The sequence below is a fragment of the Sesamum indicum genome, linkage group LG12 (genome assembly GCF_026168435.1).
Source record: "Sesamum indicum cultivar Baizhima isolate 11 linkage group LG12, ASM2616843v1, whole genome shotgun sequence".
NCBI lineage: Eukaryota > Viridiplantae > Streptophyta > Magnoliopsida > Lamiales > Pedaliaceae > Sesamum > Sesamum indicum.
In genome coordinates, this window is record NC_142668.1 from 5,932,558 (window position 1) to 5,957,446 (window position 24,889).

Genomic DNA, 24,889 nt, shown 5'->3' on the forward strand with positions numbered 1-24,889 from the left:
AAGATACAACACAAAAGACCTACGCCTCAAACTCTAAAACTGCGAAAGTCCAGCATCTGTCGGTGAAGGTTGTTGGTCAGCTGGGTCGAGCTTGACACCTTGGGAGATCGCATCATAATAGATTGTGAATCACCACCCTTTGAAATATAACAGATTTAACTCGAATTAAAGCCCTTCAAATATATGGACAAGATTGAGAGCACAACAAGAAACATGAGTAATCACACTGATCTCCTACACTTGCTAATAAATCATATTGACTCTTACACGTTAAGTATAGTTGATACAATTTTCCAATAAAAAATCTAAGGATTCTGCATTTCGAGATTCTCGATACGTAAATAATTACAACCTTGGAGGACACCAAGTGCGGGGATAGCTCAGTTGGGAGAGCGTCAGACTGAAGATCTGAAGGTCGCGTGTTCGATCCACGCTCACCGCATTTCATTGTCTTTTTCCCTTTCAGTCCTTTCTCCTGGCTTTCTCTCTGTATTTTTCGTTTAAATTTGCTGCTTGATTCTGAAATAATTTTTTATTGCATACCTGCTTCTTTTCGATCCACTTAAGAACAACAGTTTTTTTTTTCTGATTTTAGTGGAGGATCAATTGCAGTATCCACAACACAACACGTTACTTCTACAAAGAGCACTTGGGGCGTCCACTACCTGCTTGATGAAATGCTCGATTGATGACCCTCTTCCTTGCTGCATAAACTCAGCAAATAAAAATGGCCCTCTTCTTAGAAACATGCATGCAGTTCATAGTAGCTAATATTACATGATATGTTGTGAATAGATATCGTGTACACCCCTGATGATGGTATGTTTGGAATCAGCTGATTCTTGATTTAATGAGCAAGAATTTTCACACTTTGATAAGTTGATGCAAATTATGTTGTGAACTTAAAATAAGTTGACCTACATCTCAACTCTCACACTAATAATGGAAGTTAAACATAGAATATTCATAGAAATTATAATCTGTATTTAATACATTATCAATTGCGGGGATAGCTTAGTTGGGAGAGCGTCAGACTGAAGATCTGAAGGTCGTGTGTTTGATCCACGTTCACCGCAAATTTTACACACACCCGAACCTTTTCTTCTTCCATTTTCATTCTTTCTTTGTTCTCTATTTTTTATTTATTTGTTTGTTTTAATGGGATTGTGCTTCTTCTCGATATATGGGCATGGTTGTATAGGAGAGCAACTGCATTGTGGACATGATGTTCGACGAAATGCTCGTCCACAAAGAGCACTTGATCTGTTTGATGAAATGCTTGATTAAGATTGATCCTCCTCCTGGAAACATTCATATATTAGTAGGATTTTGTTTTGAATAGATTTGGTGTTAGTGTATACCCCTGCGGATCGTATGTATACTTGGGATGAGCAAGTTCTTGATTTTTTTAATTCAAAAATTGGCAACTGGACTCCAAACTCAAACACTAGGTACCAATACACATTGTTCTTGCTAACGAAGACGACGACGGTGGTACGCGGTGTTCCAGCTACACTGATGATGATTGTGGGATCAAATAATTTTCATGAATTAACCATTCTTAAGTATAGATGTACTGTAGAGGTTAATATACATAACATATTTGTTTTCAAGTATTTTGTTTTTAACATGTTCCCACTTATCTATATCTATCTATACTATTATAAAAGAAAATATTTTATCGTATCAATTTTTAGATATCCAAAATTTTTAAATTCAGTTCTTTCCTTTAAAAAAATTGTGTCAGAATAATAATTTCAAAATTTTTTAATAATCTCAAATTTTACAATTTTTTTTTATCACCCACTACTCCATGTTTCTCTATCATCAAACTTGTCCATGTTTAATTTTCTTACAAATCTCATAGGGGGTCTTTTGCCTATTCTTTTAACACAGGGGGTTTTTAGCTAAATTTTGAAAACACAAGGGGGTTTTATACAATTTTCCCATTCATAAAAGATAATTACAACAAATAGATCCTTGTGGTTTTAACATATGTCCTTAGCTTGACAATATGCAGGCTGCAAAGATCACGAAACTCGACAAGTTTGAAATTTCTGCTAGGATTCAGTTGTTGCCGGATCCCTAGACTCGGGAATCTGGCTTAGTCACTGCAGCTCTGAAACTAAAGAGGGAGCTATTGAAGAACAGGTTCAAGGATGAGCTCAAAAAGTTATACGAGTGAAACTTTTCTTGCTTGTTATGCAAAATGATGCTTCTTGTTTGAAGAATAGGGTTATTTCGAATACTTAATATCGTTTTGTGTCATTGTGAATAACTCGTGTAATATTGACTATGCGTGTCTTGTCATGCCCACTAAGGATGAGCTTTTTATGTAGTATTGTTGCATTTCAATCCTATTGTGTTATAGGAATTCTGATCAGCATACATGTTGATGCCACAAGCACAACACTCTCTAACGGCTATGTGGGATGTCATCTTTGTTTTCACATATAGTCAAGTTATTATTACATAAGGAAGTTTTCTTTATGAATTATTTTTGTGTGCATTTTGCTTATGAATTTTGTCCACAGGGCTCCTTTTTCTAATGTCAAAGGATAAATATTTGGTAAGGCATCAGAGTCTCATTCTATGGTCTGTAGTCTCTCTAACTTTATAGATAATGTTATGATTTAAATTAGTTGTTTTTATATCTTAAAGTTCTAACTATTATTATTTATATTTTATAATAATCAATAAAAAAAATATTATCAGATATAAGAAAAGTTTTGATCATGTTAGTAATTAATTTATTTAAAAAAAATCGGTATATTTTGAATAAAGATAAACAATCATATGCTTGTTCAAATTTTAAGAAGATCTAGTATGTTCGTAGGATAGAGCACTGGCGGGGATAGCTCAGTTGGGAGAGCGTCAGACTGAAGATCTGAAGGTCACGTGTTCGATCCACGTTCACCGCAACTTTAACGCATTTTTTTCCTCTTCCGTTCAATCAGGTAATGTTTGTTTAGATCCAAGCATATCACTGCGTCTATAGTTCTCCTTGGTTGTATGTTTTGTATGGTAGTGGTAGTAAATAGTGATCGATTGCAGTGCCCATAAGGTATTTAATGAAATGCACGTAGCATGGAGAGCAAATGGGAAGTCCACTGTCCACAACCTGTTTGATGAAAATGCTCGGTTTTCTGCCCTTCTCGTTGCTGCTGGAAACAGGCAGATACTACGCCCATAATGAACAGGCTTTCAATCGACCATTGTAGACGAAAGGCGATGGGGCAGACGGTTGAACTATGTGACCCACCGACCGACCTCGCAAGTCATGCAAGTCCACCAGCTCGTTGAAAGGTTTCAATTGCATCAGAATTACATAAACCACTTATACGTGATGTCTTGTTCATTTTTAAGGACAACAAGAAAAAAAATCCGACTACATACGGATTTGATGGAAGCATTTGATACTCAATATCAGAATAATTTGAAATACATCAATATTCAGCAAAATATTATTCAAATTTAATTATTTGAATTTAGAATTATCCAAAGACATCCAAATGATTTGATGCTAAAAATTTGAAATCGATGACTTCAAGTCCATTAATCCAAATGTAACTTAAAAAATTTTGAAAAATAATTTCAAATTACTACGTATTAGAAAAATTGAAACCCAGCAATATTTAACACAATATAATTGAAAATTAAAATTTTTTCGATGGAATTATTGAAATAAATACAAATTATTTGTTATAGAAATGTAATTATGCAAGAATTTAGTTAATAATTTCTATGTTTTTCTTCGTCTATTTTTTGATAATACATACTCAAGTAATTCAAGAAGTGCATATTTTTTTCGCTAAAAATACAAAAGAAAGAAAAGAAATGATCCAAGTGCATAGAGCGTCGATACAAAACTCTACCGTAATTTCCCCACGATCTCCATTAACATCTCATAGTGACAACATAATTGCCATGAACTACTTCAAACAACAAAAACTAATCTTAAAGCAGCCGCAGCAAAAACATGCAAGATGATTCTTGTTCACATTTGAAGTTGTCGTTGCATGCATGTTTCTTTTCTCCTCAAATTGTTCGATATTCCTAGCAGCATGGTATGATGGTTTCATACTACCAATGTAGGTATATCAAACTACAATAATGTTGTAAAGTAAAATGATGGATTATCATGTATAATCTGACGGTCTACATCCAAAATGAGCTGCTGCGACTTATGTGAATAGTACAAAACCTCCTAGTATCAGGGAGGTTTTGGACAATCATCTTCTGTTGCATCACATCTTTGATGACAAAAAGATCGTCATGTGTGAACAAACAAAAACATGTATTATTGTATTTCAAGTGAACCAAACTTCAAAGGTGAAAGTTAACAGTATTTGTACTGTACCAGAGTTGAGAATGTGCAAAACAATGAGAAGGCTTCGGGCATCATGCTTCATCAGAAGATGGTGCTAATGCAATTGGAGCCGCTGATAACGACGGTCGTAAGAGAAGATAGAGGGCAGGGCCTAAGAATGGAATCAGCGACAAAGGAAGAAGCCAAGACCCTTTGCCATCCCTACAAGGCAACGGCATATTAGAATCATATCCACAGATATTATCCTGGAATAATGCTTGAAAATTTGAGCTAACCATTTTCGAGCAGTCATGTCATTGTACACCCAGAAAGGCGCAAACGTCGACAGCAAACCAAAATCAATTGTCATGATATGGATCTGAAATAACAAGGGACACAAATACTAAGTCGTGATGGAAAGTACATTAATAAGCGAACCAAGATGGGATCAAATGCTAAGCCATAGGAAAATGAGGTTGGACTTGAAGCTAGCGACTTTATCCTCTTTGTTTTTAGGAACTATAACACATAATTGAAATGTGCACAAAAACAAGAAGGAAAATCAAACACAAGGACATACAACTAGGACATCTGTAAAATATTGTAAAGTCACAAATTTAAGAGTATGCCAATTTTTTTCTCTTTTTTGGCTCTCACTGGCTCGTTTTCATCATAAACAGGTCACGTTATAAAATTATCTGTCAAAAAATGATATACTCACAAATTTGCTTCCCTTGAAGTACTGGTAAAATTCCTTCCACAAGTCACCGCCAGATGAAAATGCATAAACCATTATAGCTACCCCTGCAGCCATTGTAATCTGATGTGTGATTAGTTAGCTACATTGTCCAGAGATGTAAAGAAACTTGGATGCGAACCACCAGATAATAGAGAGCACTAGTTCTTTGACAATATTTATTATTATGATATATAGGCCCACAACATCATGCAATGCTTAGTTCATAACCTATATGACCTCCATGACGGCTATGAAACAGTGTTTACTCCAAGGAATAAACCGTAATCTTTATGTTGACAGTTCCCTATTAAGTCAGAACCCATGTTCCTTTGATCATTTGGGGGATTTTAAGAATTTTCTTTTAGGCATTTTAAAGATTTCACAAGATAGTGTAAAAGAATCTCCCCACCGCTGCAGTTAATTTCGACTCCAGGAAGTTTAGAGGCCATCTCCTAAGCTCAGATTCTTCAACAGGTGGAGCCGGTGGCTTCCACAGAACAAAATACGGAATAAGAGCATATGCACCTCCAAAAAATGACAGAGTAACAAACGGCCAAACTGGAATTTTGCTTTTTGAGCTGCACGAAAACAAGAAATACCATTACATAGGCACATATTTGTATCCCTGTCCCCTCAAAATCTTGACATGGTCTTTCGCCCCAATGGAACACATACCAAGTTAAACCATTTGATTGACCCCATTACATGATACTTCAAAACTTACGCAACCAAGAAAAGGGAAAGACCATAAAATCGTGTGAGTATTATCTTCTTCGTTTTTCTCCCATTTCAAGTCAAAAGAGACCTGCAAAAGTTACCTTCTGGCAGTGGGAAGGAGCAGCATACTATATACCAAAGGCCATAACCCCATGATGTACCATTCAGCTACCAATACTGGATTCATTTCAAAACCATCATCTCCTTTCAAATTCAGTAGCTTTTTCAAGAAATACACGTCCGTTACCTAAAATTATGCTCACCACAATTCACAAAATAAAACCAATCAACACCCAAAAAAGAGAACCTTATGCAGCACTATAACCAAAAATTTAACTTGGAAAAACAAAGTAATGAGCTGAAACAGCACGATTGCACAAACCGGTGTCTGGTCAGGAGCAAGGAAGAAAACATAGTACATGAGACCAGCCCAGAAAGCAAACAGCAAGAACGACGTCGTCCAGTCCCTCTCCTCCCCACCACCATCCCCACCATTCCCACCATCAGCAAGAAGGTCATTTTCCTCAGATGAAGAAGAAACAAGAGGTGGGTCTTGCGGACTTTGGGTGTTAAATGAACTCCGGCATATTTGAAGGTGACCCTTTTTCCGGTTGATTAAAAATGGCAAGATTTTGGAGAATCTTGGGCTGTGATTTGACCCTGCAGACGAAAATACTAGGGATTTGGGCGGAGAAAATGATGTTCTTGGGAAAGAAGAGTAGTTGACTTTGGGTGGCAGAGGAGAGAAGTTGCAGGAGAGTATCATGTTTTTCTCTTCTTCTTGAAAGCTTGTAAGGTTTGTGTTGTCGGAGAGTTCAATATATTTGGATTTTGTACCACAGTTCAAACACTCTTTCCTCAGCTCAACAAAGTACATATCAAAAAACAACATGCTTAAAAGTCCCTGTTGTTCTGGAAATTCCAAAGAAGCCCTGAAACTTTTATAAACTTTAGACGTAACTACCTTATTTCTTTTTTAATGTGAAATTATGTGTTAGAACTATAAATTTTAATTCAGATATGGCTGAGGGCTGTCACAAGATACAACCTTGGGAACATTCTTAATCAACATTGGTTATTTTCTTAGGAATAATTACACTTTCCTCCCATGAGGTTTGATGTAATTACATATAAATTTTTTATGGTTTGAAAAATTACATCTAGTACCTTTGATGTTTGCTTACGTTTAATAAATAAGTTCCTCCGTTAGTCGAAATTCACCAAATTTGCTAATATTAACAAAAAGATATAAAAAAAAATCTGTTTACCCTTCATTGACTTATTATTGATCTATTGTAGGTCAGATAAATCTTTTTATTACCAAATTACCCTCATATATTTTCACGTGTTAATGCATGTAAGAAAGTATATTTTCAACGAAATGAGGGTAACTTAGTCGAAGAAATTGTTTGACCTGTAATTGACTAGTAATAAGTCAATCGAGGTTAAATATTAATTTTTATTTATTTTTCTTTGTTAATATCAACAAATTTAATGAATTTTGACTAATGGAGAGACTTATTTGTTAGACAGGAACAAACCTCAAAGATGCTAAATGTAATTTTTTAAACCACAGGGGTTAAGGTGTAATTACACTAAATCTTAGGAGATGTGAGTATAATTATTCTTATTTTTTAAAAACTAAATTTATTAATAAAATAGAATTAAAATATTTTTACTAACGATATTATCAATTTTTAATTCTATTTAAGATTGTCGGTATTTTTTTATTTCTTTTTTGGCACAAAAGTATCATACGAAACTTGTTTCTATAATTACTTTCATTTTCTCCATCAATATTTGAATACACCCTAGGCATGCTAACCTCATTTGACGTCGGTATGTGCAAAATACCCCATATACAAGTATTAAATTATGTTTATGTGTTTATTAAAATGAAATAATTTATCCCATTAAAAAAATAATATATTGCATGCGTCATATGTGTGATTTTTATTAATTTTTAAGAATATTTTTTTATATTCAAATATATATAATATATTACATATAATAATATTATATGTAATAATATATATTTTTAAGCATGGTTACCCTAAAATGTCTCTAGGTGGCTCCAAGTAAATCAGTAACTAAAGTGTCTACAGGTGGCTCCAAGTAAATCAGTAACAAACGAGCTAGAAAATTTATGAATAACTAACCCCGTATTATTAAGTAGATTTGGCAAGTTTTCGTACAACTGGTATATTTGGATCAATATTTATTCAAATCCTCAACGGTTTGTTGTGGATGAAAGCCAACTTAAATAGCTTTCTAATGACGTATGGAACTCAGTAATTGGCCATGTATCCAACTCTGTACAAGCCTATAAAAGAGAGACATTGTGCAGATATTTAAGCACATCATTCTTCAAACTCAAATTCTCACTCTCTTGCATTATTCTCTCTTGATTTTTATGCTATTTTAAGCTTATAATTTATGCTCCACATGAATATTCATCATCCTTAACTACATCTTACCATTATTCTCACTTTAATTCAAGTTTTTTCTTTTATTTATTCTTTAATCCGTTACTAACTTAAGCATCAAAACGATCCTCTATTTTGCAGGTTAGTCCCCCATAATCTTAGGATTTTCTTGATGATCCTTCGACCCTTAGCCATTGAGCGAAACTCTTCTCTTCCTGCTGTTCCACCTATAATCCCCACTTTGGGAGATGCTAAGGTCTTTGATCCAGATCCAGCAGTGGGAGTTAACACTCCAGTCTCAGTTCCAGCTTTGGACCAAGCAACTAGACCTGCTATTTTAAATCCACTCTTCTGCGAGCAACTTCGTATATTCATCATGGAGACCATCAACTCAACCCTTCGTGGTTCTCAAGCCCGCGGAGCAGGACTCTCTTCCCAATTAGAAAGAGGAGGAATACCAGGAAGTTAAGGTATGGACGAGCAAATCCTGTTGGGCTTCACTGGATCGATCCACTCATGTTAATTCTGTAGGCAAAGAGGTAGTTGGACATCAACCTCCTGGTATCTGGCAATCCTTAAAAAAGGAGATGCTGGAACTTCAACAACAAGTGACAAAAGAGACTATGCGTGTTGAGTGCGGCATTCCTTTCAGTGAACACATCATGGTGGAAGAGCTTCCTGCTCATTTCCGAGCACCTTCAAACCTACCTTCTTATGATGGTACTACTGATCCAGCTTAATTCATTCGCAAGTTCGAAATACAGCCTTCCTGCACAGGTATATTGATGGTATCAAGTGTCGTGTTTTTCTTACTACACTAATGAATTCTACCCAATAGTGGTTCGGCCAGCTTCTTGCTCGATCAATTAGATCCTTTGGAGAATTCAGTTCCCTCTTCTAGCATTAGTTTGCTAGCAGCAAGAGTACAGGAAATCAACCATTAGCCCTTTTGGATTAAACAGGAGGAGAAGAAAACCTTGAGCGCTTATTTCCAACATTTTAACATAGCTATCCTAGAGGTCCGCACAACCCATTACAAGGTGTTGGTTAGTGCGTTCACTCAGGGACTTTGTTGAAGACCCCTGTTTGAATCTTTAGCTAAGAAACCGGCTGCAGATTTTCTGGAGGTAGTGGCTCGAGCAGAGAAATATATGAATTTGGAGGACATCTAGATGGTGAAGAAAAATGGACGTGACAGGACAAAAGAAGAATGAGTCTCTTTCTACTCATAGGCCTCGAGGAGAACCGCGAGGACGTTTCAACCCTCTTGATAAAAAAAAATGACCATTGCACACATAACTATTCCTGTCAGGATGCTTATGGCGATTATCCAACTCCCTGCTTTGTAGTGGCCTAAAGGCTTAGAGTAAGGTCCCCTATTCGCAAAATCTAAATATTTCTGCACATATCATATAGAGTATGGGCACGATGCCAATCATTGCTGCCAGCTCAAGCACGAATGAGAGACTCATTCAGGCCAGTTACCTATAGGACTACGTGGATAAAGACAAGAAGCATGAACAGAAGGAAGAACGTTCCTCGCACCATGGCTCCAACACGACTAAGCAGCAAGACAAGGATTCTCGTAAAAGGGAACATAGGAAGAAGTGAGCCTAAAAAATATTCCCGCTAAAGGAATAATCCATATGATAGTAGGAGGACCTACGAACGGGGACTCAGGACGAGCCAGGCCCACCCACGCAAGGGCTACAAGAACCTCTATGGAGATAGATGACAAAGCGCCAACAAGAGAACCAATGATCTATTTTTGTCATGTTGATGCCTAGGGAATACATTCCTCTAATGATGCACTTGTTCTCTTTGCCACAATGGCTAATTATACTGTTCAACGTATCTTTGTGGATTCATGTAGCTCTATGAATGTCCTATTCTACAAAGTATATCAACAGATGGAGTTAGGTGACATCATGCTAGAACCCATGGATACTTCGTTATATGGCTTTGCCGGAGAGATTGTACACTCGTGGGGACAAATTTCGCATGCCCTTACTTTGGGCACGAAGCCGACTAGGATGGTAGGCTTCTTAGTTGTAGATATGCCATCAACATACAATTTGATTTTAAGACGATCTGCTCTGAACACTTCTAGGCAATTGTCACTATATACCATGTGAATCTAAAATTTCTTGTCGGAGACAAGGTGAGAGAAGTTAAAGGTGATTAATACATAGCGCGAAAGTGCTACGTGGAAGCAATAAAAAGCAGCAGCGGAAGGATGGAGGTGGACCCTCCTAGTAAGGAAAGCAACCAGAGTTCTATCCAACAAGATGACCAAAAGGTGTTCCCGCTCGTGTCCAGCCAACTGAAGAGCTACTAAGCACCCCGCTGGTGCTGGGAGAGTCAGACAAAATCACCAAGATCGGCAGCTGAGTTTTGCACTAGCAGGACAATTAACCATCTTTTTACAACAGAATGTTAACGTCTTTGCTTGGACAGCTAGCAACCTCGTGGGTATTGATTCTAGTATAGTTGTACACAGTCTAAACCTAGATCCAACCTTCCCTCAGTAAAGCAAAAGAAGAGGCATTTTGGGCCTGAGGAAGATAAAATTATATAGGAAGAGGTAAGTAAGTTGTTGTCAATAGGTTACATCAAGGAATCCAACTTCCAAAGTGGCTATCCAATGTAGTGCTAGTTTCCAAACCAGGTAACAAGTGGCGCATGTGTGTTGACTTTTGAGATGTCAGAAAAGCATGCCCAAAAGGTTTATACCGTTTACCTCACATAGACCAGCTAATGGAATCTACCTCAGGCCATGAATTATTGAGTCTAATGGATGCTTCACAAGGTTATCACCAAATAATGCTTAACCCTGATGACCAGAACTGATTAGCTTCATCACATTAGGGGGAACCTATTGCTATATTGTTATGCCTTTTGGACTAAAAAATGCAGGTACTAATTTGTTGGACAGCCTGTTTCGAGAACAATTAGGACGTAACATGGAGGTATACGTTGATAACATGTTGGTGAAGAACCGACAGATGGACCAACATCTTGCTGATCTAGTTGAGACATTCGATACATTGAAGATATATCACATGAAGCTAATTCCAGTTAAGTGTGCCTTCGGGGTGCGAAATGGCAAGTTCCTAGGATATATGGTTACAGAGAAAGGAATTGAGGTCAACTTAGAAAGAACTAGAGCTATCAAGAAAATGAAGCCTCCTACTAACCTCAATGAAGTTCAGAGATTAGCAGGGAGCATAGCAACTCTTAGCATATCATATCGCAATCAGCAGAATGAAGCTTACCATTCTTCAAAGCCCTAAGAAAAACTAAGAACTTCGTTTGGGATGAATAATGTCAGCAGACATTTCAAGATCTGAAAACCTACTTACCGAAATTGCGCCTGCTTCCCAAACTAAAACCACGTGAGCCACTATATCTCTACTTGGCAGTAGGTCAGCAAATAGTTAGCTCTGTGCTCATCAAAGAGGATGAAGACCACCAAAAAACAATCTACTATGTAAGAAAGGTAATACAATGGGTTGAATAGCAATACTCTAAGGTAGAGAAACTAGCTTTCACTTTAATTATAACAGCATGCAAGTTACGACCTTATTTTTCATCACATCCTATTTGTGTGTGTACTAATGCTCCGGTACAAACTACATTAGGTAAAGCTGAAACCTCAGAAAGGATGATCAAGTGGGCTATCTAGCGCATTGACTATGATATTTCTTATCAGCCCAGGACAGCTATAAAAGCCCAAGCCTTGACTGAATTCGTAAATGTGGCCACGATTGTTGCATGCAGATGACTTTTCCACCCCTGCAGGCAGTGGGACAGGAGTGGTGCTCACCAGTCCGGAGAGGGACGAACTGGAATATGCTTTTCGTTTTGATTTCATGGCCTTAGATGCAAGAGCTAAGAGTCTAATTGCCTACTCTGATTCTTAGCTAGTGACAAATCAGGTGGAGGGTAAGTATGAGGTTAAAGAACATAGGATGAAGGAATTCCCCCAAGAGATAGACGAGTTTACCAGTCGGCTGAAGAACTTTCAGCTTCACCAAATCCCGCGAATAGAAAACACCAAGGCTTATATTTAGCCCGATTAGCCAGCTCCCTGGTTGATTGTAACACTAGCACTATCACTATAAGGACCCTCGTCAAAAACTCTCTAAAAAAGGATATAACTATCTTGCAGATTATCCCAGCTGAAGGTGAGCTAGAAACCTTCAGAATCCAGCATTATGAGCAGAAAACAATGACAACCTACTTTAAGTCAATCTAGACCTTATAGACGAAGTACGAGAAAACATATAGAAAGATACAAGAAAAGAGTAGTTAATGCTTACAACTGATGAGTTAGAAGGAACGAGTTCCAAGTTGGAGATTGGGTACTTCGATGAGCCGGCGCCCTAGTGTCGGTAGGAAAGCTAGTACCCAATTGGGAATGACTTTAAAAAATTACCCGCCTCATCAAATTTGGGGCGTACAAACTTGAAGACATCGATGGCAGAAAACTTTCTCGACCATGAAATGCTTTCCATCTCAGGAAGTTTTACTCCTGAAATTCCTTTATTTTAAATCAGTTATTAAATGTACTCAAAACCTCTCTTTCTTAATTGAAACATATCCTTTGTCTTCCTTCTCATGACGTCTGCAGGATGGAATCTCAAATAAAGCTAACTGCAGAAAACAACACTCAACTTTACTTAAGCCGCCTTGTTGGCGCATGCTTTATTTTAAGTCGCCTTGCTGACACACACTTTACTTAATTCGCCTTGCTGTCGCACACCTTACTTAAGTTGCCTTGCTAGCACATGCTTTACTTAAGTTGCTTTGCTGATGCACGCTTTGATTAAGCTATCATGCTTGTACATGCTTTGCTTGAATCATCTAGCCGACATACGATCTATTAAAAACGTCTTGCTAATATGCACTTTACACACTACTAACGAGCAATCTATTGGTGTGTGACTGTCTCAATTAGTCTTGTTGGTTCAAGCTTGCCTTATTGAAGCAAACATTATATCTCCCAACAAACATGTGCCCAGGATTAATTTGGTTATTTATTTTAATCACTTATCCTTTATAAATTCTTTAGTACTATGGTCTATCCTATAGAAAGATATGTTTTTCTTAACCTAGTAGGGACACTTAAGGGAGATATATAGCACGCAAGCATGTCGGATCATACTTACTTGTTTTGGGGACATAGGATGTCTTCTATAATTTATTAGTAGTAGGAGGATAGTTCACCTATTCCTCCCTACCTAAAGCTATACTAACCATTGCAGGAATCCTACTCATACAAGCAGGAAAACGACTCCTTTTCAAATTATCAACATATGAGAAAGAGAAAGCATAGAATCACAAAGATCAATAAAGCAGGAAAAGAAACAAAAATCAAGAAAGCAATAAATCATCCAAAGCCCACAAGCAGCATTTTCATAAAACCTCATGCAGGAGGGAGCAATAATGTTTGTGTCAAAAACAGAAAAGCAAATTTACATGGCAGCAAGAGGGGCAACACCATCATCATTAGCGGGGGAGACCATTTTCAATGGGACAACATCCTCTACCATTGGGTCATCTAGGTCCGTTGGAGCCTCACCTTCTGGAGGAACATGGAGCAGGTTCTCTGGCAATTCATGGGGCACTTCCTCATCAGGCTTAGCTGCATCCGCGAATCCTGCATGGATATCTAAGAAGTCGATCGGAGGATAACCGACATAAGCAAATTAAGAAGTACCAGTCTGGTATCCATGACAATAGTACTCAAAGCACTATCTACAAGGAGGCGTTGAAATTCCTCAAACTTCTTGAAATCTGCTAGCCCACTATCTCATGAAATTTCTTCTTTCCCTCCTCAGTAGATAGGTGATCCTGAATCTTTGACAACACATGCTCCAAACAGTCATGAAGGTTTGATACTTCAGAATTGAAATGAACAATGCTGGTTTCATGCTTACGCTCTTTCTCCTGCAACTCTTTCTCTAGCTCTTCCACTTTCCTCAGGGTTTCCTCTGTGGCAGGCCCACCATGTTCCAGCTAGTCTCCAATCAACAAAATAGTCTGCAAACATGTTAAGTACACCCATCAGGTTAGCACATATTGAAATTGAACTTTCTTACTCCTTACCTTGCTAGCATATGAAGCCAATGAGTTCATGACTTGATCATGAGGAAGAGCCTCTAAAAAGGTCTTATCTGGGGAGCAAGGAGTCTCTTCACAAAATCAGTAGCCCGATTGCTCTCACCCTCCTCTTTTAGCAGAGAGGAGACCTCATTAAAGTTGAGTTTTTCCCTTTTATTTGCACAACCGAAGGATGGGAGTGCCACACGTGTAGGAGGCCTGGGCTCAGGAGGAGCAAAGGAGCTTGAGGAGACTTATGCTTTCTTGGCAGGGGGCGACATGGTTTCTACTTGATATTTTCCCTTAATATCGCCAGTAGAAGCTAAACTTGCAGGGGTCGAGGAAGGACTTTTAGTTGACGAACGCTTGGATGAAAAACTAGTCCCAAGGTTCTTTCCCTCGCCCAAAGCCTTGTCTTGCATCAGTTTGTTTAAACATATTGACTACAGGAAACACAGAGATATTAACACAATAAAATGCAAATAACAAAAATATGTAAAATAAAAATATGAAATATACGAGTGATTATACCACCAGCAGTATCCAGAACAACCTATTTGGGACTTAACGCATAAAGAAAGAGAAGGGCCAGATGAACTAGCTCAAGGGGGTCATAATGGAAAGTGTTTAAACGTTAAAGCAACAGGACGCTTGCAAGTGAAATACCTAGGGAAATCGGGGAGCAACTGGAACCCATTCCATGGGAAAAGGCCACGGGGTGGGAGAAGATACAAAAAAGTAATGGCGATGTCATTCTTTAATAGATGTGTCGGAAGGAACGAAATGGGCACTCGTCGGGAGGTAAAATAGAATAGGCCAAGACTTGCTTTCTTAAGCATGAAGAAGGATGAAATTGAGCGGCAAAAAGGTCTCACCTAAATTCCTCACTAAAATGTAAAATCTAGCAAGAATGCTGAAAGCTTTGGGAACAAGTTGGTTCAGGGGGATCTTGAACAAAGTAGACACTTCAGCAAAAAAAGGATGACACAGGAAACTGTAAAGCCTCCAACTGGGCTATATAGAAGCCTAAGAAACCCTCAGGAGGCGAATGAGGGTGCTCAAAAGAAGTAGGGACTTGAATCAAAATCATCAGGTATCCCAAACCTAGCTCTAATCACACCTAAATCTCCCTCCTTCATGCAGGAATGAAGAACTCTATAAGAGGCGCCACCAGACATGACCACCATGTCCTTGTTTTTTTTTTTCTCTCTCACTCTTCCGTAGATATGCGTTTTTCTACTACGACTAACTTCTTCCTCACCTCTTTCCTCTTGGTGGTCGGATTGGGAATTATTAGAGAAGGTTTCCAAGTGAATAAGGAAATCCTCAATCGCCCGTTCATTCACTCTCTCCTCAGACATAATTCAAAATTTCAGAAGGAATAGGAGACTTACCTACAAATGAAGGCACTGCAAGATGGGAACGAGAGAAATATGTAAACCTGCAAGATCAAAGGGCTAGAGATTATCCTAGCTTCAGATGCGGGAAAAAGGGGAAAATGAAAGATTTTCTTTTTACCTTAGAATGCGAGGGGTAAAAGTAGAATTAAAGGGAAGTTCCTTATATATGATTTATTAATGCGTACTAGAAATTGGGCCACACTACAAGGGCTGAAGGATCTTCAAGAAAATCCTAAGATTATTGAAGGACTAACCCTGCAAAAACAGAGGTTAGCACTTTGATGCTTTAGTCAGTAACGGTTTATGAAGAAATAAGGAAAAACTTGAATTAAAGTGAGAATAATGGTATAAAATGGTGATAAGGTGTATAATATATTCTTGTGGATTGCAAAATATAGGCTTGAAATATGCTAAAAACCGAGATAGAATGGTGCAAGAAAAGAGAAAGTTTGAGGATGAATGTGATGTTGATTGCACAAGACACCTATTTATAGGAATGTAAAGAGTTGGATACAAAGTCAAATACCAAGTTCCATACGCCATTAGAAATCTATTTGAGTTGGCTATCATACGCAATAAACCATGGATAATTTGGATAAGTATTGGTTGAGATATGTGAGATGGATAAAATCCTGCCAAATCTGTCTATAATTCTGGGAATTAGGTATTCACAGACTTTTCAGCTCATTTATTACCGTTTTATCTGGAACCACCTGGAGATATTTTAGGGTGACGTGTACAAACGTGTTAGCAAGATACATGACATATCCTCCCTGCTGTATCATGACGGTTCCGACTGAAATGGACTTATTTCTTGGACTTGTCAATTTAGTAAAATAGTAGGTAAACTTGTGGGTCTTACTTCTCTGTTGGTGGGCTTTATCTGTCCTATTGGTGAGCTCTTATTTGTCCTGCTGATAAGCCAACTGGGCTTTTATACCTAGGCTTGTGGGCTTGGCCCGATAATTTTAGGGGGCATCATTTATTATGAACAACCATCCTATCTAAGGATTCAAGTTGATTGCTGTCTCCTCCCGCTGATTGCGTGAGCTTCTAAGGAAAATTAGAAAAATAGAACTCTTATCCTTCTTTTTTGCAATCATTACCATTAATAATTCTCTTCTTTGCAGCTGTAAATTCGAAATTTCATATCTCCACAGGAAAAGGAGGGAACTAGATAAGCTTTGTTCGCCCTACTGATAAGTAGGGAAAAATCTCTCCTTTGTAGGACATCTTGCTTACTCCAGCACACCAAGTCTACGACTTGCACTCCTGGTGTATGTGTGTGTGTGGGGGAGGGAGGGGGGTGATGATACCCCTTAAAAATTTATTGGACCAAGCCCACAAGCTAAGAATGCTAGCCCAGTTGACTAGGGACCCAACTGACTTAGCAGTAGGATGGATAAAAGATCTACCAGCAGGACAGGTAAAGCGCATCAGGTGGAGGGATAGGCCTAAAGGTTTACCTGCTATTTACTGGATTGATAGGCCCATTAAGCCCATTTCAGCTGAACACATCATCATACAATTGGGAGGACATGTCATATAGTTTGCCAACACATTTGTACATGTCATCCTAAAAATATCTCTAGGTGGTTTCAAGTAAATCGGTAAAAAACGAGCTGAAAAATATATGAATAATTAACCCCGGATTTTCAAGTAGATTTGACAGATTTTCTTCGAGCTGGTATATCTCAATAAATATTTATTCAAATCATCAATGATTTGCTGTGGATAAAATCCAACTCAAAATGCTTTCTAATGACGTACGGAACAAACTGTAATTGATCCCCTATCCAACTCTATACAAGCTTATAAAAGAGAGGCCTTGTCCAGACATTTAAGCACATCATTCTTCACACTCAAAAACTCTCACTTGCATTATTTTTTCTCGATTTTTAGGCTATTTCAAGCTTATAAGTTGTACTCCATATAAATATTCCTCATCCTTAATCACATCTTACCATTATTTTCACTTTAATTTAATTTTTTTTTTATTTCTTCTTTAATCCGTTACTAACTTAAGCATCAGATGCTAACCTCTGTTTTTGTAGGTTAGTCCCCCATTCTTAGTATTTTTTTGAAGATCATTCAACTTTTATGATGTTGCCAAATTTGGTGCGCATGAGCGTGTACTACATAAAATCACGTGATAGGATAAATTGCTCTATCCCTTGTCCTAAGATGTTCTTCTCGACTCGTGTATAAGAGAGTTAAACGAATTGTTTCTTTTCTTGAATTAATGTTATTTTAAATGAGTTACGTTCCAATAAAATGAAGTTATTCATACAATAATAAAATAATATATCGATTCACTAACATAAGATTATTCGAATTTTTGCTACTCCTAACTCGAAGTGAAGTAATAAGATGATAATTAGACCAAAATCTCAAGGTATCAAACAGCAATTAGTCAATTCTTTTGGACCTTTTTGTAAATTTATAAAATTAGTATGCATTTATTAACCGTCTAAAACTACCAAAGACAAGATAAGGTGATACGTTTCCCAATCAAAGCAACGCCATCGCCATGGCTGAAGCTTCAAGAATTCTCCAAACCACTCTAATTTCCACTTTCTCGCAGAACCCATCTCAATATACACTAAAAGCCCACTCCCATCACTACATTCCACCTTCCACCTCGAAAAGAAGCAACCTTTTTCATCGAATTCGCTGCTCAGTGTCCACCGCCAGCACCGGCGGAGAAAGCGCCACCGGGACCACCATCCCTTGGGGCTGCGACGTCGAATCGCTTGAAAATGCATCGGCTTTGCAGGAATGGTTGTCCAAGTGTGGGCTTCCTCCCCAGAAGATGGCTATACAGAGAGTGGACGTTGGAGAGAGGGGACTTGTTGCTTTGAAGAATATTAGGAAAGGCGAGAAGTTGCTTTTTGTGCCTCCCTCGCTTTTCATCACTGCTGATTCTGTGAGTTTGTCAGTTTACCTTTTCCTTTTCTTTTTCTGTTTTTGTCCCCTTAAATCGCTTCTTCTGTTTTTTGTTTAGTTTTCCTTTAACTGAGTTCCAAGGTTTTGTATTGTCTGTCATTGGTTCTCGAGTGGGATCAGATGAATTGGGTTGAATTTTGTTGATTGTTTGATGCGAGTTACTTCAATTTCTGAAGTGTGAGGCTTCTTGAAAATGAATAATTCCATTTGGAGACTGATTTTTAGGAAAATGATGGTTGATTAAGATGAATAGGGATTTGTAGAACGTAGTTATATGGTTTGGTTTTTTTTGTAATAATTTCTCGGTAGAGGTAAAAGTCCCGGGAATGTGGAATAGTGGCACTTTTTTTGCTCTGAAGGTTTAAATGTTTTGGTAGCAGCATTGAACTATTGTCTCGTTGGCTGGAGCTTGATAACGTGCTTCCTTAATTAAGTATCCGGTGTGATTTCCCTCATGTTATTTAAGTTTGCTTATTCCCAATCTTGTTCCATCTTTTAAATGAGGTTCACTTTTTAGACAAATACTCATTAACAACCAATTTTAAGTACCCGGTTCATAACATTTTAACTATAAAAGAATACTGAATTCAGTTTGTACTAATGCACACATGTTCTGCCCTCATCTCTTTGTGGTTTTTGAATAATGCCATCTCTCGTGGCAATACTGTTTTCTCTCCCACTTTTATGTATTTAGTTGGCATTGAAGATATTCTTGATAAACCAAGGACAAAAGGCCTCCTTGGATGAAAATGAACAGACTATATGTTCTGTATGTTCGAGGCACTTCGCATGAGAAATTTGTTCACCATTAAACTTGATATAGCTTTATTATCTACATTAGTGACTTAAATTTTTCCCGCTGTTGTGTGGAGATGGATTTCAGGAGTGGAGCTGTCGCGAGGCTGGTGAGGTGCTAAAACAGTACAATGTGCCGGATTGGCCGCTGCTTGCTACCTATTTGATTAGTGAGGCAGGTCTCATGAATTCTTCAAGATGGAGTAACTACATTTCAGCCTTGCCGAGGCAACCCTATTCACTTCTGTATTGGTAAGCCTAATTTTAGTGGTCCAAAGAGGAATTTGTCACAGTTTTTGGTCTCTACACATACTCGTCCATGCTCAGTTGGTTGCCCTACAGAACCTCCATGTAATTTCAGGACTCGTGCAGAGTTAGATAGATATCTGGAAGCCTCAGAAATAAGACAGCGTGCAATTGAGAGGATCAATGATGTAATTGGAACGTATGAGTTCTTTTCAAATTTCTCCTGTTCTGATCTACTTTTTTTTATGCTGTTTAGTGCTATTGGTGAATCTCATATTTGATAAGAGATTTATTGTGCTTGTTGACTGCTAAGCTCTATCATAATCTCTTATGCAGGTATAATGACTTAAGAGACAGGATATTTTCCAAGTATCCCGATTTATTTCCTGATGAGGTACATGTCGATGATAACTGTCATTGTCTGTGTTTGATTGACATTAGGTCTATCATCTATGTATGGCATTCTCTAATCTGCAAACTCTTTATTGTTTGTCCAAGTGATGAACAGTTAAGTTATAGGCTAACCATAGATTCTGGGATCAAGACAAACTTTTGGAGGAGAAATGACATCTTCCCTGACTTCCTCATGCTTTTGTTTAGTTTCACATCAGAAGAGAAGGGCATGCTAGGCAAAAGATGTTCGGTTTTCTTAACACCACATTCATTTAATCAAAAAGATAGGAACCATCACTAGTGATAGCCTGTTGTATGTGCGTCCACTGTGCGTGAGTACAGATAATCCATGTGATATTGATGACGGACTAATTTTCTTGATATTTCCTTTCCAGATATTAGTCATTATTTTTTTAGTGATCGTTGAAGCTACAAACAGCTATAACTTCTATAAGAAGTATGAGTCATATGATATTTAGAAAGTTCCTGCAGTTAGTCATGTTATATAGCTCTTCAAAACTGTATCGGTTTTGTTTATGTGTGCTGTATGGAGGAACTTGCATGGAGTGATGGAAAAAAAGTGATAAACTATGGATAGTCGAAAGCACTCTAATGCTTGTTTCTTTGCCCATTCTCCAATTGTTACTTGCTGTTTGGACAAAGAAATTCATCTTTAAACTAGAGGCAATACTTCTTTGGTAGAGAGAAAAGGAAATGAAGCTAAAACTTCTCTGTGGAGGAATATAAAAGACTTTCATCTTTTTTAATCGTTTGATTTTAACAAGATTATAGACATGAAAATTCATTTGGCATCCAAGTTCCATGAGGGAGAAGTCTCCCAGAAAACTTACAAATGTCCTTGTTTACTTGAAGAAACAAATGTCACCCCAGCAAAAAAGAAGTTTCCTTTTGATCTTAGATTCTGTTCTATTGCTATGTGAAACCAAGTGAAGGAGATGGATACTTGGAATCTTCATGATTCATTATTCTTGTATTTCCCTTGAGCCCATCGGGTAAGAGACTGCAGATATGAATGATATTATGGTGGGAGGCAATTCGGCACGGCCTTTGTTAATCTGCGGTGTGCATTCACAGCTCTATTTTCATAACTTAATCTTATAAAAATAAAAGGTGAAACTGTGATGGTTAAGCATTCATGTTATCTGGTGATGGTTCTACTGTGGAATTCATATTTTTTCTATGCTGTCCAGATCCCTGTAGCTTGTTTTAATTGATGCTATGCATTATTACAGGTATTCAACATGGAGAGCTTTAAATGGTCATTCGGCATTCTTTTTTCTCGCTTGGTGAGTTTTCATTTGTCAAAAGCTCAACTTAGTTCCTCCAGGGAAATTTATGTGCATCAACAGGAAGTGCAGAGTCGGGGTGGGGAGTGAGAGATTCTTGATTCTGAATCCTTTTGTCATGCATTTATGCCTTTATGCATTATTTTGACTTAACAACAGTTATATTGATTTATGAACAGGTTCGCCTACCCTCAATGGATGGAAGGGTTGCCTTGGTTCCTTGGGCGGATATGCTGAACCATAGTTGTGAGGTATGTATTATGCAAGATTGCATGCCATTCTTTTGAGTTGACATGATCTCAACTCTAATTTTAATGATTTCATTGATCTTAGGTAGAAACATTTCTAGATTATGATAAATCATCCCAGGGAGTTGTTTTCACAACTGATCGAGCATATCAGCCAGGTGAGCAGGTACACAAGCTTCCGCAGTTGAGCCACCAAATATGTTAACATATTGATCCCGTAACAAGATATCATTGAAAAACAAACTTCTGATTTAACAGTACATTTTCATACAGACACCATATTGTTCTCTTTTTAAGTTTAATAGTATGTAAATACACACACTCACACTACATATTATATATATATATAGAGAGAGAGAGAGAGGGAAAGAGGGAGGAGGATGGTAGTAGATATTGGTAATAGTTTTGTTGGGACCTAAGGTGGTTGTAACTTTTTTCACGCAGGTTTTCATATCATATGGAAAGAAATCTAATGGAGAGCTGTTGCTTTCTTATGGATTTGTTCCCCGGGAAGGCACTAACCCTCGTGACTCTGTTGAGTTGTCACTCTCACTTAAAAAATCTGACAAATGTTACAAAGAGAAGTTGGAAGCTTTGAAGAAGCATGGACTATCTGCGTGAGCATGACGTCATAACTCATCGAGTTATTTACATACCAATGATTTGCTTGATAGTGACATATCATAATGCCTACAAAAACTATACAGCTTCTGTAATAGTTCCTTTGTCAACAGGTCACAATGTTTTCCGATACAAATCACTGGTTGGCCTGTCGAGTTGATGGCATACGCTTACCTCACCGTAAGCCCTCCAAGTATGAAAAACCGGTTTGATGAGGTCTGATAGACTATCTTTTTTGTTTAATTACGGTATCTTTCCCAATGAGTTAGTATAGTTACTCACTGTACCCCTCGTCCTTTTCAAATTATCAGAACCTCCTCTATAAGCTTACGCACATTTTTCACATCACTCATTTCGTTTTAATGTGTTGTAATAATTAGAAATTTGAGTGGTTTTTAATTTCTTTGATTCCAATAGTGGCGGAATTACTCGCTCTCGTTGTAATATCTTTTTCGGGGACGGAAACTTAGAGGGGATGATTTTGTAATTTTAAAAAAAAGGTGAGTAAAGTCAGTAAATACACTAACTCATCAGGGATGACACTGTGATTAACCTGTATATTTTTTAGTACAAAAGATATTAGCATAAGAGTCTATATATGTTGGATAAATCTCGTGAAAAATTTCCCACAGATGGCTGCTGCTGCATCAAACAAGACGGCATCCAAGAAGGCGATAGTATATCCTGAAATAGAGGAGGAAGCTCTACAATTCATCCTGGATATGTGCGAGGCCAGCATATCAAAGTACTCCAAATTTCTTCAGGCAAGTACATTTATTTTCTTATGTAGACGAGTGTTTCTCTGGAAAGGTTATTATAGTAGAGACAGATATTTATTAACGGAATACACTAATGTCAACGGTGAGGAATTACTCAGATCTGCTGATTTTTTGACAGGCAAGTGGATCCATGGATTTGGACGTGACGAATCCGAAGCTTCTGAACCGAAAACTGTTCTTGAAACAGCTAGCTGTGGATCTATGTACCAGCGAACAGAGAATACTCTTTCGTGCACAATATGTAAGGATACTCTCAATCTTCGCTCCTTGGTAACAGTTTTCATTCACTTCAAAAGATATAGAAGGTTAACTCATAGAGCTGGAGGCAAGAGTCTTTCGTACAACTAATTAAAAAAAAGCGTATCTGCCGATTCTTTAATGTTGACTTTGGATTGGAAGACTTGAACTTGAAGGTTGGACTAAGGGTAACAACAAACATCATCATAGCAGATTCAACTCTGTGATAGTGATTGGAAAAATCGACTGAATTGGTTGCTTGATGATTTGCGTCCGTAACTTCATATCCTTCAATTCAACATGCTCGTAAGGGCGAAAATTCTCTCATTTAGAACTAGCTTTGTAGTTTTTCTTTTTTTATCTTGCACCCACTCACGCACACTCCAAGGAATTGAATCCCAAACCTCTAAGAAGTTGTCTTAAAGCTCAATCCATTGTGCTGTCCCCTTATGGAACTACCATCCTCATAGCACACGATCGACTCTTTCTTTTACTTTGACACAGTGAATTTTCACCACTTTTCAGTCAAAGTGACTAAAAGAAGTACCTTGTTGTCACGAAACTGCTGAGATTAAAAAACTTGTCTTTCCCATTAATCAGCGTTCCTTGTGTATTTCAGTTATCACAATGCTTCCATATTTTGCTGCATAAATGCAACTATGTGCCACCATGATCATATACCATTTTTGATAAAGTTAATAGATCCGGAAGTTTTTGGTATGCATGCATGTAAACTATCGAACCGCGACTGTATTAGTTAGAAGTGAGATTTATAAAACATCAATGCATATATGAATTTTGGGATCATGCACGCATAGATCCTACATTCTTAACTTTTAATGTGATCATCATCTCCCCCTTCCCCGTGTCTCTTCTTGTTCCACAGATACTAAGGCGGAGATTGAGAGATATAAGGAGCGGAGAATTACGGGCTCTGAGGATTTTTGATGGTTTCAGAAAGTTATTCAACTGAGCAATACATGTTGTATTGGTAATGGTGGATATATGTATATGCAAAAAGATTTGATCAAAGGTTGTCTGGTTTAGATTATTGCATCTCTTCAGTTTTCGAACTACTTGTTTCAGGATGTTCTCTTCTGTGTGTTGCAATATTGGCATTGTTGATTCAGATGCAATTTTTTTTTTTTTTTTTTCTTTTACTATATTTTCTTGTAATATCAATCAAAATATTTTATTATACATTCATCCCATGTCAAATCAAACACTCCCGATATTTATAATTTATTTTGAGTTTGTTTGGAATCTCTTTTAATAAAGTACTGGATGTTTATTTTTCAATAAATGTACTTACTAGAAAATAAAATATTTTCTTTTATCGAACGTATTTTATTAATATCTAAGTTCTTTTTTAGAAAAAAAGAAAACAAAAAACACACTTATTGAAGTTTTTACGTCTAGCTAAAGAGTGTGCAACTAAATTAGCAGAACGACGGACAAAGCAAAAGAAACATTAACAGATTGCAAATGCAGAGAGTCTAAAGACCAAAGGGCCAACGAGTGAAGAGTTGTGAACTTCAGAGCGGAGCTTGTGAATCAGAGTCTCATAGTCACCTTCAATAACCATAGTCGGCCAACTCTGTCGAGCAACTAAACGGGTAGC

General features: G+C 37.6%; 2 protein-coding genes and 3 non-coding genes across 6 annotated transcripts; 4 read left to right on the forward strand and 1 right to left on the reverse strand.

Annotated features, from left to right (window-relative positions):
* Positions 1 to 369: 369 nt before the first annotated feature.
* On the forward strand, positions 370 to 442 carry TRNAF-GAA (transfer RNA phenylalanine (anticodon GAA)). Its single transcript has one exon. It is a non-coding gene; the product is annotated as a tRNA-Phe (tRNA).
* Positions 443 to 1,003: 561 nt separating this feature from the next.
* On the forward strand, positions 1,004 to 1,076 carry TRNAF-GAA (transfer RNA phenylalanine (anticodon GAA)). Its single transcript has one exon. It is a non-coding gene; the product is annotated as a tRNA-Phe (tRNA).
* Positions 1,077 to 2,848: 1,772 nt separating this feature from the next.
* On the forward strand, positions 2,849 to 2,921 carry TRNAF-GAA (transfer RNA phenylalanine (anticodon GAA)). Its single transcript has one exon. It is a non-coding gene; the product is annotated as a tRNA-Phe (tRNA).
* Positions 2,922 to 3,787: 866 nt separating this feature from the next.
* Positions 3,788 to 6,616, reverse strand: LOC105178685 (uncharacterized). Of its 2 annotated transcripts, XM_011102217.3 has the most exons (7): positions 6,148 to 6,616; positions 5,867 to 6,012; positions 5,458 to 5,626; positions 5,031 to 5,129; positions 4,606 to 4,688; positions 4,361 to 4,531; positions 3,788 to 4,253 (listed from the first exon to the last, which is right to left on the reverse strand). In XM_011102217.3, exons 1-6 carry the CDS (start codon positions 6,529 to 6,531, stop codon positions 4,402 to 4,404), a joined length of 1,011 nt encoding a protein of 336 aa, XP_011100519.1. In that variant the 5' UTR covers positions 6,532 to 6,616; the 3' UTR covers positions 3,788 to 4,253; positions 4,361 to 4,401. The 2 variants fall into 2 exon arrangements, with proteins under 2 accessions (XP_011100519.1, XP_020554995.1); XM_020699336.2 differs by having other exon boundaries at positions 3,788 to 4,531; positions 6,148 to 6,615.
* Positions 6,617 to 18,188: 11,572 nt separating this feature from the next.
* LOC105178684 (Rubisco methyltransferase family protein) lies at positions 18,189 to 24,404 on the forward strand. The gene is made up of 12 exons (XM_011102215.3): positions 18,189 to 18,622; positions 19,526 to 19,689; positions 19,799 to 19,882; positions 20,020 to 20,077; positions 21,330 to 21,383; positions 21,563 to 21,634; positions 21,717 to 21,797; positions 22,076 to 22,248; positions 22,366 to 22,468; positions 22,885 to 23,016; positions 23,150 to 23,272; positions 24,155 to 24,404. Exons 1-12 carry the CDS (start codon positions 18,227 to 18,229, stop codon positions 24,239 to 24,241), a joined length of 1,527 nt encoding a protein of 508 aa, XP_011100517.1. The 5' UTR covers positions 18,189 to 18,226; the 3' UTR covers positions 24,242 to 24,404.
* Positions 24,405 to 24,889: the final 485 nt, after the last annotated feature.

Coding starts and splice junctions, on each gene's coding strand:
- LOC105178685 (XM_011102217.3), bottom strand. CDS start 6,531: ATGATACTCTCCTGCAACTTCTCTCCTCTGCCACCCAAAGTCAACTAC. Junction 5,130..5,457: donor AGTCGAAATTAACTGCAGCG/GTGGGGAGATTC, acceptor ATCACACATCAG/ATTACAATGGCTGCAGGGGT. Junction 4,532..4,605: donor GACATGACTGCTCGAAAATG/GTTAGCTCAAAT, acceptor GTTGCCTTGTAG/GGATGGCAAAGGGTCTTGGC.
- LOC105178684 (XM_011102215.3), top strand. CDS start 18,227: ATGGCTGAAGCTTCAAGAATTCTCCAAACCACTCTAATTTCCACTTTC. Junction 18,623..19,525: donor TTTTCATCACTGCTGATTCT/GTGAGTTTGTCA, acceptor GATGGATTTCAG/GAGTGGAGCTGTCGCGAGGC. Junction 20,078..21,329: donor CCGATTTATTTCCTGATGAG/GTACATGTCGAT, acceptor GCATTATTACAG/GTATTCAACATGGAGAGCTT.